At 37.8% G+C, this 27,928-nt stretch overlaps 2 protein-coding genes across 7 annotated transcripts in view; one reads left to right on the top strand and one right to left on the bottom strand.

The window, feature by feature from the left end:
* Positions 1-209: 209 nt before the first annotated feature.
* lmna (lamin A) lies at positions 210-22,618 on the top strand. 2 transcript variants are annotated; one of them, XM_027149036.2, is made up of 14 exons: positions 210-315; positions 3,110-3,268; positions 4,057-4,444; positions 15,162-15,318; positions 15,430-15,555; positions 15,759-15,929; positions 16,025-16,150; positions 17,561-17,781; positions 17,907-18,198; positions 18,621-18,728; positions 19,371-19,490; positions 19,570-19,629; positions 19,789-20,013; positions 20,798-22,618. In XM_027149036.2, exons 3-14 carry the CDS (start codon positions 4,095-4,097, stop codon positions 20,831-20,833), a joined length of 1,992 nt encoding a protein of 663 aa, XP_027004837.1. In that variant the 5' UTR covers positions 210-315; positions 3,110-3,268; positions 4,057-4,094; the 3' UTR covers positions 20,834-22,618. The 2 variants fall into 2 exon arrangements, with proteins under 2 accessions (XP_027004837.1, XP_027004836.1); XM_027149035.2 differs by having other exon boundaries at positions 220-315; positions 3,105-3,268.
* A 1,637-nt stretch (positions 22,619-24,255) lies between these two features.
* pear1 (platelet endothelial aggregation receptor 1) overlaps positions 24,256-27,928 on the bottom strand; it is a 34,299-nt gene continuing 30,626 nt past the window's right edge. For all 5 annotated transcript variants that reach the window (XM_047811589.1, XM_027149034.2, XM_047811591.1 and 2 more), the window contains 4 exons: positions 27,835-27,928; positions 26,011-26,073; positions 25,720-25,920; positions 24,256-24,997 (listed from right to left, as the gene is read on the bottom strand). The exon at positions 27,835-27,928 is cut by the window's right edge and continues 33 nt beyond it. In XM_047811589.1, coding sequence (XP_047667545.1) covers positions 24,852-24,997; positions 25,720-25,920; positions 26,011-26,073; positions 27,835-27,928 — 504 coding nt within the window. In that variant the 3' untranslated portion in view covers positions 24,256-24,851. The remainder of the gene's footprint in view (positions 24,998-25,719; positions 25,921-26,010; positions 26,074-27,834) is intronic.

Raw genomic sequence — 27,928 nt, 5'->3', positions numbered from 1 at the left:
CCTTATGAGAGACCATCCTTTAGAACTCAACAAGCATAAGTTCAACAAATATGGGCCTTAGAAATGCTGACTGGCTGGAAATCAATGACTACAGTTAATGCTTTGAGAATTTTAGGAAATAAATGAAATCTATAACAGGGGGTAACAGAATAAACCTTGTCTGATCTTTTTCCTTTTTTTTTTCTTCTGATGTACTGTTTTTAATGTCCACTAGAGGGAGTAGGAGAGTCTTTGTGACGCTCAGTAAGGGGAACGAGAAGGAATGCTGCAGCTTACACACTCCCAAACTTTACCACATTTAGGGACGATATTCCCGTGAGTTAATCCATTTTCTTTTGACAAACTTTACTGTGTAATTTGTGTCCTAATTTGGGTGCGTAAAAATGACCTTGATCCTTGGAAAGCCTTGAGCAACCTTTCATTCCTGCACTATGACTCAGCTGTTTGTCAGTATAATGTAACCTGGCGCAATCTGCAGTGCTCCAGAGAAGGCAGTCGACGTTATTATACGCCTACATAAAAAAACATGCATGACTCAACTGGCCTATGAAAGACTCCTTTAAACGTTAACTGATTCTTTAAATTACATTGGAGAGGTCTCTGGTCACGTGCGCACTTATGTTTCTGTAGTTATGGTCAACTCTGGAGTCCCAGACTGTGATTTATTTGAGCACGTGAACTGATATATAATATATATAATATTATATATGTGTAGGATTCTTGGCAGGTGAAATCAGTGACCTGTATCTATATATACTGCTGCATCTTTGCATTGTTAGTGTTGACAAACAACACTGTTTATTTAGAAATTTTGGTTTCAATTTGTAGTATTAACATTTTTATTAAAAGAAAACACCCCAAGACACATTTGTTAATTTAGAAATAATCATCAAGGGCTTATTGATGGTGGTATGGATTTTTTATTTTTTATTCCCAGTAGATGTTAGTGATTGGCTGCTATGTTGACATCACAGGGACATTGTTAGCATGGATGCAGCTGTGTTTTAACAGAAAAAACATTTCACCAATCTCAAACACAAGGGATTATATTAGCTTATTTCTCACTTACAATTTTCTAGTGATGTTCAAGGTCATACTACTGACAATCCAGAAAGTAGGAGAGACATCAAACATCGCACCAGAATGCAGTGCAGAGCTATAATAAAGAAGTTACAAGAAAGTTTTGGCTCAGCTAGTTAGCAGTCTACAAGATGACATGCTGGATGGCGCTGATGTCTGAATTATCATGAAAGCTGATGGTTTTGAAACTGATATGTTTGTGCAGAGTCTACAAATGTAGAGTTGAGGTAAACAAACAAAAAAAAGATTAAAGCGATGCTGCATCACGCTTTATAAATAGGTAGGAAGACCTTCATCACAGAGTAGTCAAACAGCATTATGGAAACTTAGGAAGATGTTGATGTAAGAAGTTTAAATGAGAAAACGTAAACTCAGAAAAAGAATTTCATTGCAAAATACATTTTGGACATTTCTGACATGTCTGCATAACAGGTGTTGTACTGTTGATTGTGATTTTATCATCTCAGTATGGAGTTCAGTTTGCTGTAGGTCAGACAAGGATTCATCTGGAAAGAGCCCACAGCTCTGTGTAGTGAAGAATGCAGTGGGCGCTGGCATGGCTGGAGGAACAGTAGTGCTGCTGTAGGACAGAGAGGTGTGTGCGCTGCTGGTTGACATGACATGAGAATCATAGGGGATTCTGATTCATCGCTCCTACTTACCATAAAGGTCTCATCTTAAAGTCATTTTCCCACTTCCCTGTAACTGCGGTGAGCATATCTCTGAATGCACAAAATGTTAAACATGTTGAAGTGAATGGGCGACAGCTGAAGAAGACTTCATCAGGGTCCACTACTGTCAACAGTAACGCTCACTGAAACTGGACTCGGCCACTGTAGCTTGTGGCAATTTAACGTAAACAGTCCAGCTAATGTGGAGGTCAGAGGAAACCCACATGTACACAGGGACAACACACAGAGCCTCACACAGTAATCCAAGCTCAGGGTTGAACCAGGTTCCCTCTGCATTGCCATGCTGCTTTTTTTATATGTTCAGTTTTTGTTACACTTAATAATCCTAGCATAAATGATCTACAGAAAAAAGTATGGTGATTTCCCTGCTATAATATATTCATTGAAGCACCCTTTGGGCTTTTAATGCAGGGGAATCACCAAGCTGTGCCATGACAAAAAATGCAAACAGAAAGTGTTTCTTCTGCAGTTGAGTTTATTGGCTCATTTCTCTTCAGTTCTTATTACTGTACAGGAATTTCCAACTCTGACCTCAGATCAAGACTTCGGCATTGACAGTGTGCTGTACTGTAAATGATTGTCCGTTACATGAGCACTGACTTTTCTTTCTGATTGAGGAGTAACAGTGTTAAGGCTGATTCACCTTTGCTGTCAGTATAAAATCAAGTGGACACGGGGGAGTGGAGAGGTCTAGAAGTTTTAGTTAGTGGCAAGAGTTATTGGTACACAGCCCAAGTGCCCTCCCAGACTTATGTCAGGTTTCTTGTGTTTACACACCTGATTGGACAGTTCATTTTTAGGAAGCCACCCCTCTGCAATAAATATTGTGTTCGCAAGTGTTTTGCCTGGGAATATCTTTATATATGGTTTGTGAATTGTGTCTAAATCGTTATGATGTAGCTGTGTATATAACGTGGGGTTTTTGGATTTTGTAGAAAAAGGATGAAGCTTTATTTGTGCCTGTATATTCGGATGACCAGAGATTAAAATACTATAAGTATGGACTTGTCTGAGGTTGACTGAGGGGGGATTGCCTGTGCTGGACTGAAAGGGATTTTTCCAATTTATAGAACCTTCACTTTTGTTCATGCACAGAGTTTTCCACTAGGAGTAAAGTCTAAAGAGTAAAGAAAATAATCAAAAGAACCAAATGAGACATGGAGAAATGGGTCGAGGAAGAGATAATGAGGAGAAGAAGGAAAGAGAAAAGAAGAGAGAGAGAGAGAGCGAGAGAGCGAGAGCAAGCAGCTTTGTGGCTCTGCTCTCCTCTGTGGCACCACCCTCTCCTTTTCAGTCCCACCCATGTTTCCCTCTCTCTCACTTTTCTACAAGGGAAGGGTTGAAAGGCAGTGAGCCAAGGCCAGAGACAGAGTGAACAATTCAGACCAGACGCTTCGAAACTCCTCCACTACAAAGAGAAGTAAGAGCTACAGCAAGCTTCCACAAACTCTCTCACCTCCACAACAGCTTTGATCTGCAGGACTTCCCTCAGTCAGGTAAAAATGCATAAGTACACTGTCTGTTTTCTTGTAAAAAGGGATTGCTTTTGAGGTGAACTGAAGTAGTGTGTAAGATTGACTTATTTGGCACTTTACCCTATCAATGGTACTTTCCTGTTATGCATGAAAGTTTTTTGGGAAGGTGGGTGTGGTGGGGGAGTGTCTAATGTCTTTAATGACATGTTTCTCAGATAAAGTAAAGTGAAAAAGAGAAAATGAAACTATTCTTTCATTGATTTTTCTTCCAGTTGGCTTTGCTTTATAATAAACAACATGCCACAGTTCCATCTTAATACTCTGTTAAATGCTATGCTATTAAAATAACTAGAACACGCAAAGTCTTTTGCTCAGTATGTGATTAAACTTGCTCTTGAAGTTTAATAATGTTATTGCTTTATGTAGAAGTTTAGAAGTCAGTTTATGGTGTGCCACACCTTTTTTTTTTATAAAGGGGTGTGGCCCTCTGGGGAAGGGATGGGCGGATAGGAGAGGTGGTGGAGAATATGGACTGTTTCATGCATTCAAATCGTAGTCATGAATTTCTCTCTGAAATACAAGACACCCGTTTAAATGCAACGGTGATTCACAACTGAAACTTTTTATACTGTAATCGTAATTAATCCTGTCTGGAAAACCTGTTTGTTTTTTTTTTTCAGTTTTTACAGAGCTATATTGAATAGGGACAAAATGGTGTTGCACATATCCTCTTCATCACGGCTTAAGTACAATATTACTACACTTCACTCTTCTCTTCCCTCATTCCATGTCCTCTCTTCTGCAAGCAGCTTTACTCCACTAGACTTCAGAATCCCCTTCAAGGCCAATGATGGAGAGTCCGGCTCAGAAACGAACCAGCCGCGGTGGTGCGGCCAATGCGCTCTCTCCCACGCGTATTACTCGGCTGCAGGAGAAAGAGGACCTGTGCAACCTGAACGACCGTCTAGCTGTGTACATCGATAAGGTGCGCTCTCTGGAGATTGAGAATGCCGGCCTGCGAATGCGTATCACAGAGTCGGAGACGGAGGTCAACCGGGAGGTGGGTGGCATGAAGTCAGCGTACGAGAACGAGCTGGCTGATGCTCGCAAAACTCTAGACTCGGTGGCCAAGGAGAGAGCCAGGTTGCAGCTAGAGCTCAGCAAGATCCGTGAGGACTACAAGGAGCTCAAAGCCAGGTATGAATCCATATAACCGCTTCCGTCCATCTGTAAAGTCTGCAAATGCTTGGTTTTAATCTAAACCAGCCAGATTACAGTTCTGTAATCAGATTATCATTTATCTTCCTATAATCTCAAAACATCTCTATTGCAGCCTTTTTATTAGCTTTCTCCCAACTTTGATTCTCATTTATATCAAAATTTTGTTTAGCATTGATTCAGAGATTTGCGTCTCTGCTTGGTTTAATAGTCCCCTGAATTTTTAAGCCTTTGTGCTCTTTGCATCCATTATTCTTTCCTTGGTCATTATGAGCTAAGTAAAATAATCAGCAAATAAACTAGTTCACAAAGTAAACCACATTCACCATGTCTTCTGCTCTGTAGTCTTTCAAACACAGACATATAAATAGGAATTCCGTTCACAGACACATTGCCTCTAGCACCCAATACACATCAGTGTCAGTCATGGATTTTCTCCCACTCATGTTTTACACACACATGATTGCTTGATTTCATCATGAAAACTGTTACAGAAGTGTTGCCTAGGTTAAGTTAATCCCCAAGGGGAGATGTGCATATTGCTGACTTACCTACTAAACCCGGAGCTGCATGCCCTGCAGAACTCCGAGCTGTTTCCTAACTCACTTTCCGGCACATTCCAGCAGCAGTCTTGTAATCTCAGGTGGAAAGGTATGTCGTTTAGCTACATGTGGGGGTGTGAGAATAATGAATGTGAACTTACTGTTTTACCACACCCTGTTAAGAATACCTGAGTTTATTAATTCATTGTGACTTAAGTATTTAACAGAGCAAGTGACTGTTAACCCTATTAATCTTTAATTGCTGTTCTATTTGCATTCAATTTTGTTCATCGGGAAGGAATCCAACACATCCGCTTAACAATACAGAAAACACGTATTACAATTGAAGTGTTTTTTTTTTTTTATTTTGTGTTTGGACTTTTACGGTAATAATATCTTTAGATTAGTTTAGTTTCTTTTTTTCTGACACGGAGCCTGGTGTAGTTAGTGCTGGCTTTGCTGATCACAGTATGTGACTGGTTTGTCAGGATCAAGAAGTGGAACTGGAATATTTCCAGTCTTATTTGCATACTCTTTCATCTGTTCTGCCTTAGGATGGTCTAAGCTGTGATATTTATTTGTTGCATAAATATGGAAAGCTGATTGCTTCAAAAACAAAAATTGGGAATGCCACCTTGGTTTATATACTACCATGGCAAGCAGATTAGATCAGGACAACACGACAACGGCTCTTTCGTTGACTGCCAGCTTTATTTATGCTATCGTTGTCTTGCTGTGTTTGAAGTCAGGTTTTTCTCTGTAGATTAGGTCTATATGTAAAAAAGGTGTAGCTCAGAAATGTAAGTGCAATGTATATTGATACATACACACAAAATGTATATAGACTAAGTTACATGCAAGGAAAATTTTCACTGAAGATTTTTTTTTACATGGCCTGGCCTCTGGGTTTAGCAGCCCCTGGTCATACAGCAGTGCTATTTTCCTCAGATAAGATTAGTCTCTGTGTTCAGATATGGACACAAGGATACACAGACCATTTGTTGCCCTGAGCAACTGTGACGCATGTTCCGGTAAGCATTTCTCACTCAGTTTTCCCGTGATGTTGATTTACGCTCGGCTCCTTCACGTTCTCTCACATCGCTGCGGTCATTGTAGCTGCTGTTTGGTAGTGTTTGGTTGCCATGGCAATGGGGCAGCCATACCACGGGTGTGTGAGTCGCCGATGACTGGAATGAGCTGTGACTCATCAGCCTTTTTGTGGTTCTAAGGGAAGCAGACAGTCTCAGAAAGAGCTCTCAGTACCCTAAACCTCAGACTGAAATGAGAAAAGGGATTCAGAAATCTATGTCAGTTGTAATCAATTATACCATACAGCACAACATTTATTATACATTCTTCTAAGTCTGTACATCTCATATAATTGTATTTTTGTCTAGGATTTTGCAAAAAGGTATAAAATAAAATGTGTATGATTTGTAGTGTTCACAAATGTTCTGTGTTAAATCTTCACTCTGGTGTGCAAGGCTTTGCTGCTTAACTCCGTATGTTAACATCAAGAGAGAGGAAAAATGTTTTTAAGCTGATATAATGTGATGAGAAGAAACTCAAAAGGCAATAGAATGGAATTGAACAGCAATAATAATGAACAGAATAATGTATCTATAAACATGAGCATTTTTTATTAGAAATTAAAACTTTGATTAGAAATTAAAAAGAGTTTCTTGTTTCACAAGACAAATAAAACATTTCTAAGACAAATTAGAACATAATCTTTCCTATAACAAAAACTTTGTGATACCAAGCCTTCCAGTTATGCCTTATTTTTACTATTTCTGAATTAAAATCTATTCACACATTATATTCTTTGTAGACGGAACAGTTTAAAGCTGTTGTGGTGTGAACATTTAGAGTTTACTCATATTATAATGATTCATCGTGCTTGGTATACCAGTGAGGGACCCCCCCCCTCCAACACACTGTCTTTTTTAGCCCTCAGAGATCAGTTTACACTAACTGTGTCTGTTGCCGTTGCCTCGTGAAGTGGTACGACATGAACACATGGCCTGAAATAGATGAGTGACACGCCTCTGTGTGGCCACTGTTACTGCATCCACCCCACCCCGGACATGAGCATTTGCTTTCCCTGGATATTAGCAAACAATAAGCCTTATGTTATGGTTGAGTGTGTTTGCAAATGTTTGGAGAGAGAGAGACAGGTGTTAATGAGCATGTCATCAGTTTTAACCTGTGCTGATCAGAATAAGATCTTTTGTTCCTTGACGTGTCCAAACCACTGCTAACCACGTGGTAGAAAAGTGAAAGGGAGGTAGATGTTAGCATATAATTAGCTGGCGCTGGGTTACTATATTACCCAGCTTCAAGTAAACTAATAGCAAGTTTGCTGAATTATCTAGCAGAAACATTTCTGCTGATGTTCAGTGGCTGATGAATGTTAAATTTGCTTTCAGATAACAATAACTTAATTTTCTCCTACTTGGTTATGGTGGATAATTTTAGACACCTTTGCATAGCTGTGCAGTGATTATACTGTACTCTAAAATAGCACTGATTTAAAAACATAAAAAAAGACATCTAAGTTACAGATGAACAGGCAGACCAAACCGTAAGTGATACTGACATGAAACTGGGTCAGTAGGCAGCACTCCCTCCTCATAGTCAGCAAATAGAGACAAGCCAGATGGTGGCGCTACAGAACACTGTTGTATATTTTGCTACAAATGGCAGGAACCATAAGACCACCCACTTAAATATTGAGATATTTTGAATTATATGTGAAACCTGTTGATGTCAAACTAATCAACAAAGACTGAAGAATATTTATTAAAAATATTGTTTAACAGACATGGCAAGCACATACCAAGTAGTTCTAGTTTTTCTTTTTTTGTTTAGACAAAAGGTAAAACCTCCACAGTGTGTTTCAGAGACAGTTTATTGTTCAGCAAAAAACAAACGCTGATTTGGGCAGATATCAGATGTCATATTCTCATCATCTAAGAGGTGTGTTTGTGGCTTTGGGTGGGGAACTTAATGTGGGCTCGCACACCTATTGGCAAAAGAGGATGGTGGCACAGCGTATGGTGGCTCACATTTAAACTGGATCCATCCAGCTACATGAACAGACAGGTATTTCAGTTCCTGGCAGTCTGTAGTCTGCTTCTACAACGTCTGTGATTCCTCAGGCCACTGATTCTTGTTCCCTTTTTTTGGAGGAAATGATATTAAATGATATTAAAGTGTATATATGCATAATGTTTAGAGTTTTTTTCATCTGTGTATCAAACTGACTTCATTATTGATTTCATGTGTATATAGTTTTTTCTTTTTCATGAGCCTGAAAGTGCCTGTAATGCTTATTCTAAATTTAAGATGTATTTATAAATGTGGAATTAAAATAGACACACTCCCAGTTTCCAGCAGTATATCAGTGGGAACATGCATGTGCGATGACACTTATCACATTTTCCTGTTTATATTGTTTCCTGGATAGCCAGATACAGTGTTTGCTAAATAATGCTGTCATTGTTTCTCCTACTGTAAATATACTGTGTAAAGCAGCCAAATTTACATTAAATTGTGTAAAATATTATATCTGTAAGCAAATAAGGATATCATTTATATTGTTAAGGTTTATATGTACTTTGACACATTAATGTATTGTCTTTATAATGATGTATTCCTGTGAGTGCAGCTTTTAGTGGTGCTTAAAATCCCATGGCCTAAAAAGGACAGAATGATGACTAGCTCACTCCCCATACACTTCACATGCTTTCCAAACTACTAAAACTCTAAAGCAGCTTGATCACATGAAGCTTTTGATGAGAACAGGCTGGAGGCTTGGACAAACTGATTTGTATAGTAATGGATTTGAATGAAGGTTGTCTCGATTTCAGTTCTTTCGTTACACCTGGCTTTTTTATACCGAGTATGTGGTTGCACCCTTGAGCCAGTTGCCGGTCCAGCAACATCATCATAATCTCACCTGTCATAACCTTCTAAGAATATGTAAGGTGAGACAGGGTGTCTCATAGTCAGACTGGCTGTGTAGTTATGCTTCTTAACAAAACTATTCTGTTGTACAATTGAACTTATACGATTCATTGCTTTTTGCTGGTCTTTGGTTCTTTAGGCTCCACTGAGGTCCACACCATGCTCAGACTAGTAAAGCTAAAGTCAGGCTTGTTTATGAAACACAAATGGAAACCAGATGGGAAAAGCCTGTACTGCATTAGCGGCATACAAAGGCATTTTGTGTGGTAGAACTTGGATAATAAGTGATTCTAGCTGTCCGTAGTGCTGGTCGAGCTTCCCACTCTGCACTGGAAAGTTTGTGCAGGCTTTAAGCTTAGGCTTGTGTGTAGTAGAGTGGATCAGAGTTTCCATGGCTTTTGGGCTTTTTTAAACTATTGCTTGCCAAGCAGCTATGAGTCACTCACTCAGTATAAATCAGAAAAAGTTTTTGGGCAAGCGTATATATACACAAACACACTTATAAAGAATGGTTCCCATTTAATTGTGGTTGAAATTAGGGGAACTCTTGGATGACTCATGCAGTCAGTTATATAACGTCCATTCTTCAAAAAAATAAATGTCCAATCTGATTCCACTTTTCCAGCAGTTTCTTAGACAAAACTGCATTTTGAGAATTGCCTTGAAAATGCATGTTTAAATAAAATGCGTTGTTGTGCCATCTTATGTTTTACTGCTTTTACCATAATTTAAATGGTCACTGGGGCAAACATTTGATTTGAGGGGTATTGTGTCACGTGTGAATTAAACACCACTTGTTAATACACTTTGTGCTCAGGTGAGCCGCAGTGGCTGTTGGAAAGATGTCAAAAAGACAAGTTAGTGTGTGACCATGGTTTGTGTGTGAATGGATTCGCACGTGGCCATGCCACGAGGACTGTAGTTTGAGACGGGGTTCGTTCTTTTCCAGTTATAAACAAACACACACACCCACACACGCACACACACAGCCTCAATCCCACTCTAAACTAGAGGCAGCTGTATGGAGACAAGCTTTCTGTTAAGAGGAACTGAGCTGATGCAGAATCTGCTTGTGCTTATTCTTTTCAAATGCTATTCATAAAATATTCTGACTTTGTATAGAATCCAGTGATTCATTGTGAAATAAAGGAGTACTCGCCATATGAAATGGTCCTGCTATAGTTGGTGAAGTGAAGGAGAGAGTGAGTCATCCTTTTCTATTGCAGTTTGCCAGTACTAAAGTGCCACGCTGGCTAATTCTGCTGGTAGGATTTACTCTGAGCATCTACACATTACCTCTGGAGCACATTGTAACAGTTTGTGCATTCAAATTTTTGAACTTTAATGATAATATGCTTATTTTATAGCTCGTGTGAACACGCAGACAGACTGTTTGGCCAAGAGATAAAGGCAAATGCAGTGCAGGTCCACACCCTTCTAACTACACCAATATACTGTACACACATCATGTGGTAACCAATCTCAATGAATGAATGTATTATGGAATAATGCCATGAGGACTGTTTTATCTTTAGTGCTTTTATATTCCAGGGGGCAAAATTCAGTTTAGTATGTGTTTCAAGTCTAACTCTCTAAAGTGCAGATTGTATGTAATCAAACCTCTCAAGCTTTTGACTATTTTTCATATGATCAGTGAAGTGATCCAAAAACATATTAAGACTGCTCAATATACAATATACACTGCACTTCCTCACTCTTCATCAAACTTGCACATTATCAAGTCCCTATATGGTATAGCTAAACTATAAGTGATGCCAAATATTCAATTTCACCCCTTGTTCAAGAGTAAAGTTTATCTCTGCATCTCCACATTCTTCAGCCTTGTTTCATACACGGTTTCCTCTAAGATAATTGCACAATATACTGGAAGAACACAATATCTATGGCTCCAATATCCTATTACAAAGCCTTGCTCAATGTAACAAATATTTTAATCAATACCTTTGAGTAGATCGATCTATCTATCTATCTATCTATCTATCTATCTATCTATCTATCTATCTATCTATCTATCTATCTATCTATCTATCTATCTATCTATCTATTTATAATGAAGTTTATGAAGTCAGTCTGAGAGTTTGGGCGTTATGTTTATATTTTCCAGGTTTATTCAAAATTTGGAAACTCCTCTTAATTCCGGCTTCATAATGTAAATGGTAAAGGTCATGCTTTTGGCTTGGCCAGCTGCATTCCAGACTGTTTATATGAAAGACCTTTTACTTTTTCAACAATTTGCCAAAGACCATATTTCTTTCTCAGTTCAAAGATGTTTCTCTTGGTAATTATGACTCAGAGATATACTTTAGATTGAAGGGAAGTGTTTAGATCCGCTGGGAACAAACAGGCCACATGATTGAGACTTGGCTGGAGTGATTCATACATGGTACCACCCAACTCTGAAGTGGCCAACACGAGAAAGAATACTTTTACTACATTAGTTATCTTTGGTTGAACTATAGTGTTAATAAAAGAATAGAAGCCTTTATTTTGTCACATATTTTACAGCACAGTGAAATTCTTTCGTCGCATACTTCAACTTTGGAGGTTGTGGGTCAGCCATTACACAATGCCCATGGAGCAGTGAGGGTTAAGGGTCTTACCTTGATGTTTGCCTATATCAAACATCAGACCTGCTCTCTAATGCTGTTTGTGCTACCTACATGTCCTGAAGGAACGCTCCATGTGCAGACATGTGTGTTACTTAAATGTGAATATTGACAGGAGCAGAACTGCAGTGTGTGTGTTAAATGCGTGACAAGAATGCAGAGAATGTAAACAAAATGCTGCATGCTGGGTGACAAACTGCTATGTTTGTGTACCTGCATGTGTGGTGGCATTGTTTTATGGGTACTGAGTGTATCTGCCTATGTAGTGTGTATGTGCCGTGTGTGTGTGGGAGAGAGGGCTTGTAACTGGGAATTCTGTTGTTTATAAAGGTTTCGTTTTTTGTCATGCCCTGGCTTGTCTAGTCTGCTGCTTGTCTGGATTGGCTGGAATTTTTCTAATTCATAGATTATCTTCAGGGATTTTCAAATCCGTAATATTACCGTGTGTAATCAGTGCTATTTTAGTTCTTAAGGCCCTAATGGAGTTTTACTTGGAACCTTTCTGATGAGGGAACCTCCAGTGGAACAAGCGGTTATATCTAAGAGTGAAATAAATAGCTAGTGATTTAAGATGTTGTGGGAAGAGTGGATGTGCTTGCTGTGCTTTAGCAGTAGTTGATTAAAGACTGTTTTAGTCCATTGCAGCAGGAGTGGTTGGGGAAAGCCCATTCTCCGTGTCCTTAAAGACACCACTGTCAGGACTTCAGTGGTCAGCCGAGTCCATGCTGGCAAGATCACTCAACAGGAAAGCGGCAGGAATGCTTTTATTGTGAGTGCTGTTTAAACATTGGAGAGAGTAAATATAGTAATGCCACTGGGACTCATTCCTTTTTCTGCCATGATCCACCACCCTTTCCCCGAGACTTTCTTTTTTGCTTTCATTATACCTTTTAATTTTTCATTGTGGATAATAAATGCACACATGCTCTTCCCTCAATACATTTTCTTACATACAAGCTATTAAGTGCTTTACTGTACATATTGGTTTGGTAATATTTGAGACCATATTAAAAGCCGACTACGTTTTTTTTCTTTCTTTTTTTTCTTTTTTTTCTTTTTTAATTATTTCCTTCTGCTTTTTGGCTTCTGCTTTTCACCCAACCCAAACTTTTTCCATATGGCTTCTGTTTTAGACTTTCGTTTACACATTTTAGAATGGAATGATTCTGAGGTGGTGATAAAGTGCAAAATAAACTACAAGCCCAATCTCTGGGACCTAGTGTGTCTTGCTGGGCCCCTCATTAATCAGTAACAAAAACACAGAGAAACGAAATTATTTACACAGCAGCAGGGCGTTTAGGTTCTTCAGGATAGTCTGCCCTCAAATTAGGAAATGAATTATTTACTAATTCCGGGGCATACAATAGGTGGACATGTTCCTGTTAATGCCTAGAACTAAACAGACCAAAGCAAGGATTATATATTTTCCTTGTATGAAAGCTTAGCATATTATAAATATATTTGCAGATGAATAATACCTTTACACACTGATTTACTGATTTTAAAATAGAGAGAAATATCTAAAATATATTTGAAATATATTAAAAACATATATTGGTCACTGTTCTGTGTACTCTTTCAGTCGTCTGGCTCATTATACATATAATGTTTCTACATATTTAATAATAATAACTACATTTGTGCAAAAGAATCATCACAAATCAGAATACATAAATATCAATGATCAGATCACATGCTGAATTCATGGTATAACTCCTATTCACTTTCTTTCGCTTTCACACAGAAAGAACTTTGCACTAAGTAACATTATCAAACATAAAAAGTGCTGGTATCCTCCCTTAATGTCCAAGATTAGCAAAAGCTGCAGTTCCTTAGCTTCGCTAAGCTGCTCTTTATCATCACATAGGTTGCCACTGGAGAGATCTTTCATTATAGAAAAACACACAGACTTGTTATATAATGAGAACAAAATTTAAATCTGTCAGCAGGGAAACAAAACTTTGTGGTCTGGTGACTCAATCCTACTCTTTTTACTACAAATGGATGCAAATTTTTTTAGACAACCAAAAGAATCTTTCAGGCCGTAGTGTGCTTCCAAACACAGTCCAGTTCCTTAACAACAATTTTTTCAAATATTTGCCACAATATGCACAATATACTGTAGGATCAAAATACTCATAGACATAAAATCCTGTTGTTGTTTTTTTGTTTTTAATTCTATTTTTGAGCTTAAATTGCAAGAGAAAATAAAATCTATACGCACTCATGGAGCAGGCAACACTAGGCAATGCCTCTGTATGTGAGGAATGGCTGTCCTGATGAGAATGTAGCATAGCTGTGACTCAGTGGTGGTGGGGAAGGTGTTGGGTGATTTCCCCATGACAAATACAAGACCTCTGGGGTTTTCAGGTAATCACCCAACACCTCCCTACCTTGCCATGTAGAAATCAAAAATATTTAAATGGAATTATAGATTCTGAGTTGATTGTGCGTAAAGGCTTCTATACTGTAACCCTGCTGGTTAAAACTGGTCTAATCTAATGGACTAATCTCAGGTGGTGTGAGGTAAAGGAAGGGAAGTGTGACTGAATGTGGTTATAAGTAATCATTTACTTGTGTGACTAATTTACTGCTTTTTTGGAATGCAGGATTGATTAGGATGGATGAACCATAGTCACAATAAAATAAAACACTATAAAGGCTCGACTGTAGCATGTTGGCATATAGTTTGTGTCCTTTATTTACATTTATGGCGATTGAGGACACCTTTATCCAAAGCAACAATAAATTATCTGTGCATTTGTTTGTGTATCTTACTGTAGTTACTGGGCAGAGAGGATAAAGAGGTAGACAGATGCAGATTAGTGTTCTGGTTATTATTTCCTTTCAGCTGGTTATCATTAGTGACACTGGGAGCTGATCTTTTGGGGTCTGTAACATTTCATCCCAGCATCACACTGGCTCTGTTTTCTTCCTAATTCAATCCCATGCTGGCATTAAACTGCCCTCCTCCAGTCAGCCAATTCTTTTACTGATCTGTTTACTAGGCCGGATTGCCTTTGTTATGGGTTGCATTTATATTGTGTGGGGGTTTATCCAATGTTAAATGAATACCCTTGCAATAAAACCCATATGGTGTAGATATTCTTTTGGCTGTTGAATAAACATTCTGGCAAGGGCATTCAAGATAAACTTTTATGGGGTTTAAAGGATTCTGGCTCAATAGCCAAGTTAACCAACAAATATCGCATCCAAAACTAGGAGGTTTGCAGATCTTGTAAGGAAAATACTCCTGTTAAAAGTTACATATACTTTACTGCGCTTGAGATATGATGATCGGCTCATTTATTACAAAGGCAAATTGCAATGCTCGTATACTTCTAGTCAACAAAAATGGCATGTTTTTGGTGCTGTTGCCAGCTGTTTTTAATAAGCAGAGTATGTACTATTAAGCATTATAACAATATACGTGTGTAATGTAATATATGCAGCTGAAAAATCTAAGCACTACTGCAATAAAGTTTCATTCTTAAGCCATTGTGTTGATTGTGTTTGTATCATAACCCTTTGTCATGTCTTACTTATGCATGTCTGTAGGAACGGTAAGAAGGAGGCTGATCTGGAGTCAGCTCTTGCCAGGCTAAAGGATCTGGAAGCTCTTCTCAACTCTAAGGATGCCTCTCTCACAACAGCCCTGGGAGAGAAGAGGTCTCTGGAGAGTGAAGTCAGGGATCTGAAGGCTCAGTTGGTTAAGGTAGAAATACTACATGATATTTTTTTTTACTTCATGATGTTACTACTAATGTTCTTATTCCTTCTCCTCAAAACTCTAAAAAATTTAAATGCATTCTGTGTGTTTTTGTAGTTGGAAAGCAGTCTGAATGATGCTAAGAAGCAGCTGCAGGATGAGATGCTGAGAAGAGTGGATGCAGAGAACCGCATCCAGACTCTGAAGGAGGAGCTGGAGTTCCAGAAGAATATCTATGCTGAGGTCAGTACTGTATAATCATAAAGAACTGCTCTGCTGGCCTTTAAGTGTGTCAATACATTTTTACATGGTTTATAACCTTACACCAGAGAACAGGCAATGCAGGGCAATAGAAGAGAGTTAATTGAATCACAAATCAATAAGAATCATATATTAGTAAGTTGTGCCCTGTTATAATTCCTAATATGTAGTCTTTGGTGTTGCAGGAACTGCGCGAGTCGAAGCGCAGACATGAGATGCGTATGGTGGAGATTGACAGTGGTAGACAGCAGGAGTACGAGAGCAAGCTGGCTGAGGCTCTGGTTGAACTCCGCAGCCAGCATGAGGAGCAACTCCGCATTTACAAGGAGGATATCGAGAAGACATTTAATTCCAAGGTAGAAAAGCTGGCTGTGGTTATTCACTCTATTCAACTTCAATTGTGTTAAATGGCACAGGCCATGAACTTATATAAATTGGTTTCTCCCACTAGCTGGAGAATGCTCGTCATTCTGCAGATAGAAATAGTCATTTGGTCGGAGCAGCTCATGAGGAACTGCAGCAGACACGTGTGAGGATGGAGAGCATGTCTGCTCAGCTGTCCCAGCTCCAGAAACAGGTGAGCAATAACTACAGCTCACTAATAAATATATATTTAACTGACAATATATTTGCAAAATAAAATACAAAACCATATGTATACAAAATACAATGCTACATACAAAAGTGTTTCTGGCTTAACAGAGCTTCAGTGTATGGGGAAGTATAAAGTCATTACCTGACTTATAAAATCAATTAACAATTAACACTCCATAATTATTCAACAGGTCAAATTAGCAAATAACATGATACAGCAATGATTATAATAATCAATGAAAAAAGGTTATAGAGCAAGTATTAATAAATCCATATTCTATATGCATTCTGATGCATTAATCAGAAACAGGCCAAATCAACCATTCAATCCACAAAGACTGAATTCTTTTTTGTATTTAATTTCAGTGCTATTCTTTGTTTTGCTGAAAACCTTTACATTACTTTAACTCGGTCAATAAGTTTCTAATGATCTCCAGGAGAAATTAAAATACAATTTGTACATTTGCCCTGGCATATAAACTCTATTACTGCTTTCACATTCTTGATTAGATCACAGTTTGTTCTCTGAAATTGTCTGATAGTATAAGCATAAAAAACCTAAAAAAGGTTTAGAGGGAGAGAGGGAGTAGTATAGAATAGAGGGAAATGTGGGTCTGTATGTTTGACTCACAGCTCCCTTTATTGCCAGTGTTTTTTCCATGTGGTCTTAATGGCAGTGGAGCATTATTTCTCTCTCTCTCTCTCTCTCTCTCTCTCTCTCTCTCTCTCTCTCTCTCTCTCTCTCTCTCTTATTCTCTTCTAAGAATAGTTTTTTTTTCACAAATACAAAAGTGGTTTTGTTTTTTCAGATTTCCTCCCATTACTAGGGCAGTAGCTCACTGGCACCACCAGCTGGAGGGGAAAAGCTCACACATGACTCTGTCTTTACAGGTCAACTAAATAATCCTAATAGGTCATTCAGCATTTTTTTACCCAACAAGTTTAGGAGAACAGAAACATAAATGTAATGCTGTTGTAAAATTCAAAGGTCACAGCTTATGTTGAATTCCTCCAACACGTCTGGTAGTTTAAATGTATTTATCATACAATGTATGAGTTCATTCCAAGGTGGTGGAATGAACTTTCCCTAGGGGTCCGGACATCTTAGACACTGGCTATTTTCAAACTTATTCAGGAAACACTTCAACTAGACACTTTTTCATTGTAACTTTGAACAATGTTTTAAACTCATGGTGTCTTAAGTATGTAACCTAGTGAACCAGCATTAATGTATCCAATGATCGAGATTTAAGCACTTATGTACGTCGCTCTGGATAAGGGCGTCTGTCAAATGCTGTAAATGTATATATTACATTTATATTTATTAGTATTGTATACTATTGTATACATATTTCTGTATGCAGTTTTACATACAAATATTCATGTGTGTTAGCTGGCTGCACGGGAGGCTAAGGTGCGTGAGCTGGAGGAGGCTATGTCTCGCGAGAGGGATCTCATGCGCCGGCGGTTGGAGGAGAAGGAAAAGGAAATGGCAGATATTCGCCAACGCATGCAGCAGCAGCTGGATGAATACCAGGGACTGCTGGACATCAAGTTGGCCCTGGACATGGAGATAAGTGCTTACCGGAAACTGCTGGAAGGAGAAGAGGAAAGGTAGGAAACATATAATGTATCTGATGGACATGCTCACATTGAGCCCATGTATCGCAGCTCAGCTTAGTTTTTACAGTGTAAGTAATAGATCAAGTGACCTTTTACTAATCACTCTGTCTCTCTAGGTTGCGTCTCTCTCCCAGTCCTCCTCCTGGTCGTGTGATATCAGTGACTCGTACCTCAGGCTCTGGCACACACACTCAGACACGCCTGGCTCAGAGCAGCAGCACTCGCACTTCATCTGGCAGCACTAAAAAACGACGTCTCAATGACACTGACAGCGAGGCTTCCAGCGTGACGGGTGGGACTGTGACTCGCACTCGCATTTCCCAGCAGGCCTCAGCCAGTGGCCGGGTCACTGTGGATGAGGTGGACCTGGAGGGCAAATATGTTCGTCTCAGCAACAAATCTGACCAGGTAAGAGGACAATGACGGTATGTTTAATGGCCTTCGGAATGGGATGTGATGGTTAGAATGAACTCACACTTCTAACTCAAAACTACGAATACATATGTGACGAATAAGACTGTAGCCTGCAATTAGAGTCCTGTTAAGAATTCAAAGTGTAATAATCATAAACAAATTGAAACATTTTGTCATTTTATAAGCCTGTAACATTTCCAAGGTTTTTCAGTGTGTTATTTTTTGAAGCCTTTATTTATTATCAAATAAATACAGCCATATTTAAAATGTACTGTAAAATGATCCTAAAGAGATCTGTCATACATGGAACTAGCTTATTAATCTTTTCATTGTTATAGTATACTTTCATACTATCCTCACTCAGAAAGTACACTTGCTATAATTAGTTGTGCTGATGGTTTTTTGTCTCTTCTCAGGACCAGTCTCTGGGCCATTGGCAGGTGAAGAGGCAGGTGGGCTCTGCAACTCCCATCATCTACAAGTTCCCACCTAAATTTACCCTCAAGGCTGGACAAACAGTTACAGTAAGTTAACCCTATACTACCTAATGGTAGTAAATTTTCAAAGGTGTCATGAAGTGTAAATCGAGTCTTAAGTACTACGTACCAGGTCCGATTTTTGACCAGTTAAAAAATTTACAAAATCAAAAAATTTACACAATATTGACATAAGCATAGCAATATAACAAGAGAACTATATACTGAATATAGCCTACATTTTTCTACATTTATTAATTTGCGAGTTTTTCTGAAAGATTTCCAGATCCATGTTTAACTATTTCCCCCTCTACACAGACGGTTAATAACTGCATGCAGGTGTAATTGTAATAACTCAGGGTTAACATGCTTGTTCTTCTGATTCCATGAAAATAGAATATTGAGCCCAAACAAATTGGTGTAGTAAAGAGTATGAAACTCTGGTTCTCATTTCAAAGAGTGGTTTATTGTAAAAGTGACAGAACTTGTCCCTTTACTATTACATTTCCTTTACATTCACTACATTTTACAAACAGTACTACAGTATATTCTCACTGTTTCTCTGTATAGTTGCTCCTACGTGCCTGTGTATTGCATGTGAATATGTGGTGATTGTTTTAAGCCTGATTTAGACTGACCACACGCTGCTCAAGTGAACTGAACTCACACTTTGTCTCTTTGGGATGACAGATCTGGGCTGCAGGAGCAGGAGGAACCCACAATCCTCCCTCTGACCTGGTGTGGAAGAGTCAGAACTCCTGGGGAAGTGGAGATCTCTTCCAGACTTCTCTGATTAGCTCCACTGGAGAGGTGAGGCATGAACCAATTACCGGTTACTTAAGTGTTACAGTTTCCAAAATGTCTTTCGCTCATTTAATTCTCTGTCTAGGAGATGGCAATGAGGAAAGTGACACGTTCCCTGTTCCAGGAAGATGATGATGAGGAAATGGTTTGTAAAGCATACAGTATATCAGCATATTTCTCTCCTCTGGTGCACTCATAGTGTATATGAAATCAGCATTTATTTAAAACAAGCCTTAATTGTCATAATTAGCACAAACAACTTTAAAATATCTTTCTTTTTTTCTTGTTTGTATGTCTCGTGTAGGCTGCTCACAGTACATGTGGTGATGGAGAGTATAACCTGCGCAGCCGCACAGTGATCTGTGGCTCGTGCGGTCAGCCTTCAGACCGTAATGCTGGCAGCTGTGTGACAGCGAGCTCTGGGGTCTCCAGCGCCTCTCGCTCTTTCACCAGTGGAGGAGGACTTCCTGAGGGCCTGGTCTCCCACTCCCACTCCCACTTTATTATGGGCAATGACCAACCTCGACAGGTACAGTATGAATAGTACACTCACACAGCACATGTATCACATCACAATTGATGTGCTTAAAACAGCACTTTTAATAAATTATGCAAAATTTAATATAGAACAATTCATAAACAATGAAATTATAAAAAATAAATAGAAATATGATTATTTATTTACACAATTGTTTTGAGTTTTAGACAATTTTTTTAAGAACTTGGAAAAAAGAACAAAGCTTAGAAAAGTTAATAAATAAAATTGTTTGTACATTTGTATATTAGCAAATGTACATATTTTCTACTACAAAATAATTTTAAATCTTTTCTTAAAGTCTAAAACTTAATTATGTGATAAATATTGGTTGAAAAATTCTCATAGCAAATAAAGAATGTGAATATTACTTTTGTACACATATTTTATATTGTTATTTTGTTTAAAAAGTGAAAAGGTTTGTTCATATTTCTACATGTTTATTATCTTCTGGATTAACAGAATATATAGTTTCAGTCCTTTTTGTTTACCATTACTACTGTAAATCTGTTATAGTATCTTTTTAACATCGTTATTGTTGCTATTTTAACTTTTTATCTCAAATAGAATATTATTTCAGCTATTATTATTACTATAGTTTTTACTATGTAGTTAAACTTCTCTTTCCACCCTCCCATCTCTTTCCCCTATCTTTCCTCTCTCCCTTATCTCTCCTCGCTACTCTCTCCCTCCTCTCTCCCCTCTCGTGACTCTTTCTCCCCTCTCATGACTCTCTCTCCCCTCTCGTGACTCTCTCTCCTCTCTTCCCCCTCCACAGGGAGGTCCTAAACCGGAAAAGTGCTCCATCATGTAGATCCAGGAACAACCATGATGATTACCCAGTTCACCAAGATCAATTATTTGTGCAAACTGGGCGACTTAATTTCTTTTTCTTACTTGGCCATCTATATTTTTTTATTTTTCATACTTTAAATACTTAATTCTTGTTATGTATGTAATAATCTGCAGGGTAGATGGGATGCTTTTGTCTGGCTGACTGCTTGCATGCAGCTTGGGTGCTATTAAGGGTTTGTATATAAAGTTCTGTATACTAGTCTTTGCATGTGGACTAGTCAGCTGCTTTCCCATTGAGATATTCAGGAAGAGAGGGACGCACATCACTTCACACTTATCCAAAGAAAAGGGTCCATTTTCAGCTGTCTTATAAAATGCTGTCACAACACAACACGCACATCTTGGAACTCCTGTCTGCAAGTTTACTTCCATAGGTTCAGGAGTGTCTTTGAATGCACTGTAATGTAAAGCTATTTGCTCTTTTTTTTTGAATGATTAGCAAATGGTTTCATAATTCAGATATCCTAAGACAAGTATTAAACACTAACTCATGCTAGAAAAGAAAGTGTGCGATGCAGCAAACACAATCTTAAATGGAAGATTAATAGGACCATGTCACTTTATTTAAAAAGCTTTTTTTTGTGCCTTTATATGAATGTAGTGTTGTAGATTTGTGTCTCTGTAGCACTATGTACCAGTGTTTGTATTCTTTGCCTTCTATGAAAAGGCAGTGAACAATGTTGGAATCAGAGACAAATATATGATACATGTTAGTTCCTTTTGTAATTTGTCATACTAAAGATGCGAAATACTTTATATGAGCGTTTGACTATTGAACGTCTATGCAATTGGTTGATAGCAATTGTAGATAATACATTTAAGTACAAGGTTGTGAAGAATATACTAGAATTTGAAATTATTTTCTAAGCCTTAACAGTCACTGTTTGTAACCTGAGAAGACATGGAGCACAAGAATGTATGTAAATTATATTTACAATTGACTTTGTGTACATTAGAGAGCTGAATTTTGCATTGAAAACCAAAGGATGGGCAATTAAAAATGACAAGTGCTGTCTTATTTCATATCTTCGTTGAGAATTGAAATGTATAAAAGGTGTTTATGGATGTAGATTTTGTATCCTCAGGCTGGACAGCTGGAAGTGCTGACTATGTTGTTGTTGTCACTCCTCTCTCTTGAAGCAGCTGTTACTTACATGACAGGTGTCCACTCTTCTGCCTCTTTACTCACTTACCAGATTTGGTCTTTGGTCATGGAAAACACTCAAAATGTGCATGTTATCATGATGCAAATGGAGCGTGTGATCATTTGGAGAGTTTTCTGTATCTTAGAAGGTGGTAGACTGGACACCAATAGCTTGCATTAAATATCATACACTTTTCCCTGCTTATGTTATTGTGCTCATGTGCTAGTGCTAGAATGTTGTGGATTTTGGTCAGGCAGTGTCGCTTTTTTCTTTTTTCTTTTCACAATCAAAGTTTCCACTCTTGAAATGAAACGAAATAAATATTGTTTAATTAATGCCTAAGCAATGATTTGTTTAAATATGGGGTAAGGTGTAGGAATAAAAAGATCTTATTGGTAAGAAAAATCTCCCCCTTTTCCCGATTCAATGATCTTGAACATATAGTATTATGTTATTGGCAGCAACAGAACCCCCCCCCCCCCTTTTTTTGCTTTATAGCTGTTTTTTTTTTTGCTCTGCATTTAATATAGAATATGATATAGAATGTGTACGCATAAACAGTGCCTTGAATTCTTTCATTAAAAAAATACAATTTTGGACTCCTTGGATTTTTTTTAAGCTATTCTGGGTGTAAATATTCATATTGTGTGGAAATGTACACATGATATACGCATACACATAATAGCTGCCCTCATGTTACAGTAAAGTCATGTGTATGCAATGATGTTACACTGAATTGCACTGAAGAAACATCATACTATGACATTACAGGAATTTGCTGTAAATATTTCAGTAAACAGACATTTAAACACACAAAACCTGACTGTCTCAAATCACATTTTTAAATCATTTAGATGATTGTTCAGGACGTAGAATGCCATTGTGTTATACTCTGTATAGTTTGCTATATTTGTAAAAAAAAAAAAAAAAAAACCTATCTAGGAATTGATCCAAATATGAAGATGAATAGATAAACCCACATCTGTAACATTTAAAGAAAAAAACAGAATTTAGATTTATTTCGGGTTTCTTAGGCCAACAGGTTGCAGTGTTGTGCTTCTGCAAGAGGTTATTGAAACCAGATCACTTTACACATACTATACGCAGTAAAATCAGAGGGGTCTCTGTATCTGTATGTTCATTTGTGGCAATGCTCAATGGTTATTTATCTCTGATCACATACAGTTCTGATTCTGTGCATGCACAGGCTGAAGGAATAACAAAACAAATGTAAATCCCACTTACTTAACCGTAAAAGCTTACCGACTGAAGACTATATATACTGTATGAGCAGACAACATTATACAATTTACTCCCATTGTGACAAATCTTTCAGTTAGGAATGTTTTTGTTGTTGTTAAAATGATCTTTTCATATAAACCTTGAGCTGCTTTAAAAAAGAAAGAAAGAAAAGAAACAACTCTGTGAAAGCAATGAACAAGGAAGGTGAGGAATTTGAATATTTGAGACAGATGTTTTCCAAAATAACTGATCCAAGACAAAGGACGGAATTTTTTGGTTTCACCATACAGTAACTCAAATGGCTTATCAATGACAGGCACTGCATGAATGTTATTCAGTAAGATTTTCTTAGGTACTACAGAGCAAAAGTTGAGTGGACACCTGATCATCTTATATTGTGAGGGGAACGGGTGTCTATGATAGCCAGTATGATCATTTGAAGGGTTTAAATTGCTCCTGTTTACAATGCAGTCACTGTAAGTAAATTTTCCCTTTAGCTCCTTTTTCAGTTAGTAATATCTTTCACACGGTTCACTGAGCTGTTACCATGTTCTGTGACAGGAATTAGGTGTTAGATTTTAGGAGGCAAATGAAATAAATATGCATTAAATAGCCATAACACTAAGCAAGAAATGCACCAAACTATGAAATATGTGAAATGTGTAAGTAGTTTAATGCACATTTTTGATTTTTCCTTTCTGAACTTCGGATGATTTTCTGGGGTTAAAACGGCATTTCAAGAAATAAATAAATGAATGAATGAATAGAACAGCTACAACTCAAAACTTGGATCTCAAAGGAAATGCTGACTTTCCCACTTGTAATTGCATGATTGTAATTGCATGATTGATACAATAGCTATTGTATTGCTATAATAATGTTACTCACTGATACTCTGAGCACTGTCTACTCCCTCCAGGACTGAAATTAGTACAAAATGATCTAGACTGTTGGAAACTTGCAAACAGATAAGCAAATTACCCACAGAGAGAAATGCATAAAAATCTCCTTCGGTTTATTTACAGTATTTACAATTCTTGAAGGATTTACAATCAACTGACATCGAAAGTTGAGATTCTACCAATGTAAATGTGGTACATAATGTACAGCCATTTAAAGCCATTTTATGTAACTGTGATAAAATTGTAATATTTACTGAAATTGATGAAATTGTAATATTTACCTCACAATAAGTCAAATTTATTTGAGAATTCCCAGTTCCCAAATAACATGAAACCATGATATTAAAATGAAAAGCGTTTAAAACCATTTACAATTTCATGCGTTAAAAAACAAATTTAATGTCCATCAGATGGCAGTGTTGAGCAGCTGCAGGAAGTTATTGAAACCAGTTCACGTTTCCCAAATGCTGATCTTTGTATAAAGTGTGCTAAAGATAGATGTGCAACTTAATCTAACATCTCGTCATTTTGCAGATGCAACACAGTTGGGTAAGTGAATTCCTTTATTAATCCCCCTGTCCACGCATGGGAAGTTTTTTCCTCTATGGAAAATGCAGAGGTGAAACTGGCAGTTTTTGTGCTTTAAGAACACTAAGTTTTATCCCATGCAAGTGCGTTAAGGCTGTGATTAGTTGGCCTGTCTGCGTGGTGGTGATGGTGACGGAGGCCTGCGGACTGGTGGCAGGTCGTAATGTCCCGGGATGTGACTATTGACTGGCAGGTCGTAATGATTCTGAAGATCCTGTTCCTGAACATTTCCAAGAGGACATTGTTCTGGAAAAAATGGGACATGGATCATTTCAGAGTCCAAACCAAATAAGAACATTTCTTGCTTTTGCCTCATAAAACATTCTAGCTTACTGAAAAGCCAAAAATATCTCTGACTGCACAAATAACTACTGGAAAAAAGTATACCATTTTTGGTACACCAACATAATGAGCAAGATTCATTTAAACATGTGCTAGGAAACATGACAGTTGAAAGTGTTTGCATAGAGTTGTTCACACAGTTTTGCTTTAGCTAAAGAAAGCTCTAGTCAGCTAACTCAGCAAAAAAGAAAATAGTTATTCAGACAGATTTTGTTGCACCCTTTTAAGCAAACTATTTTTGCCTTTTACCCTCTCGTGTACATTTTCAGCTTTTCAAATCAAATTTGTTCTGAGAGAGACAACACACTCAGTGGTAAAACACACTCCCATAGATACAAAGCAGTACACAGAATTATTGCTCACTTATTGGCCTAAGTGGTTTGTGATAAATGGGCTGTTGAAGTGACAGATAGTTTCCTCTTAAATCCAGTGCTAGTGAACTTTCCAGATTAAATACCGTTTCCAAGTCCAGCATTACTGATAAGAGGCTGTAATTCATATCTTTGGATGTTAGCATAGTAGGATTTTTGGTTCACACACAATCAGGTGCTCTGACATGAACTCCTCTTGGCTTGCTTCCTTCAGGGTGAAATGTGCTAAGATAAATAAAGTTCAGTGAGAGTTACCTCTACAGGAGAAACTGGTGGAAGGAAGGACTGGATGCCGGAGCTCTGTGTAGGACCTCTCAGAAGGCACAGCAGATTTCATTTCCATGTAGCTGCACTCAGTAGGGCATGGAGGAAGACCCGGCAGGTCTTTAATGGTAGCGTATGGATTTTCACTGTTTAGAGAACTGCTGCTCACAGCAATGCAGGAGTCCTTCAATTCTGAGAGCAGGTTAGGGAAGCATTAAAGACAAAAAAGAAATATACTGGAACTTGTGCATTCACAGGACAGATACTGTAAACAGCACTTACGTTTGTTGTAGTATTTCCCAAGACTGGCACTGTAGCTATAACTACGGTCAATTCCAAATGCTCCTGCAAAGCATAAATTAGGAAGTCAAATACATACAGAACTCAAAAATAATATGTTAGGAGGAGACTAGTGAGTTTTTATTGATTGAGGATTGTGTATTAACAACCAACCCCCACTTAAAAATCGTTGGTCAAAATAAAGTTTTTCTTTTATTACCTACTCTGACACAGCCCAGCTTTAAAAATGAATAAATATATTTCACTAAAACAAAGTGGAAATACTTTAAAAATGTTCTCCTCCTGTTTAATTGTGATTTCCACACAATTTGCTCAAGTTGTACATACAGTCATGTGAAAAAATTAGGACACCGCATGAAAGCCTGTGTTTTTTTAAATAGTTAGTGGCCATTTTATCTTTATTTTAACGATACTGGAACGTTTAAGTAATATAACATAATTCAAAAGTAAGGACACCCCACATTTATTTGTAATTAAATTGAACTTAAAATTACCTACAGGTGTAATCACATGAGGTGCAAATTAGAACACTGTTACAGAGCATTTACAAGGAGGCTTGCCTTATTTAAGATATTTAGTTTGATTTGCTCTTAATCGTTGAAGTGAGAGGTAACACCATGGTGAGATTTAAAGAGCTCTTCAGGAAGAAGATTGTTAATGCTTATGAGTCTGGTAAGGGATATAAAAGAAATTGTAATTGAATTTGTAATCAGACATTCAACTGTCCGAATCATCTAAAAGTGGAGAACATTTGAAACAACTGCCCACATGTCCAGGTCAGGCCTTCTAAGCAAATTCACCCCAAGAGCAGACCACAAGATGCTTAAAGACGTCTCCAAAAACCCTAAAATATCATCACGAGACCTTCAGCAAGCTCTTGCTACAGTTGATCTCAAAGTGCATGAATCTACAATCAGAAATAAACTGCACTTTAATTATCATGGGAGGTGTTCAAGGAGGAAACCCTTACTGTCTAAGAAAAACATGAGGGCAAGACTGAAGTTTGTGAAAGACCACAGAGACAAAGGCCAAGACTTCTGGAATAATGTGGTTTGTATAGATGAGTCTAAAATTAAATTATTTGGAGAGCATGACAGAGTAAACTAAATACAGCATTTCAGCAAAAGAACCTCATACCAACTGTGACACATGGAGGTGGAAGTGTTATGGTTGGAGCTTTGCTGCAGCAGGACCTGGCTGGCTCATCATCACAGAACCCACTATGAATTCTACATTGTATCAGAAGGTTCTTTAGGAACAAGAAACAAGAAACCCCTCAAACATCACACAGCTGAAAGAATTTTTCTGAGGAGTCAGGGAAACTTTCTTCAACTTGTCCTGGTAGAAAACTGGTAGACGTTTACAAGAAACGTCTCATTAAGGTTATTTCTCCCAAAGAGACAAACACTAGCTGTTAGGACACTAACTGTTTATAAACAGTTTATATACTCATTTTGTTGATTTCTTTTGTTTAATAAGTGAAAAGTGATTTTTTTTGTTGTTGTTTTGTTTTAGCATTAACATGTTGAATAAATAACTTAATTTTTAATGGGGTGTCCTAATTTTTTGCATCACTGTATTTAGCATCACATATCAGCTGTTAAAATGTCTCTCATGCTCCTGTGCCACAGTCAGAATGGAATATTTAATGGCAAACTATATTTATCTGCTATAACTTTACATCCAGTTGAAGAAAGTTTTCAGAAGATGTCATAATTTCACAACGTGCAGGATTTGCTCGGGCCTTCACGCATATTCTAAAGTTAAAATGAACTGTACAGTTAATTATATAGTAAGCAGGCATGCCTTGGTCTTTAGGGGGTTCCTGATGTTTCCAGTCAGCTGGTAAAGTAGCGTTAGTTTCCATTCCAAATAAGCCTCTTCTCTCACGCTCCATATT

This window comes from Tachysurus fulvidraco, chromosome 3 (assembly GCF_022655615.1).
Source record: "Tachysurus fulvidraco isolate hzauxx_2018 chromosome 3, HZAU_PFXX_2.0, whole genome shotgun sequence".
Lineage (NCBI taxonomy): Eukaryota > Metazoa > Chordata > Actinopteri > Siluriformes > Bagridae > Tachysurus > Tachysurus fulvidraco.
This window is presented reverse-complemented; position numbering and strand designations above follow the sequence as displayed.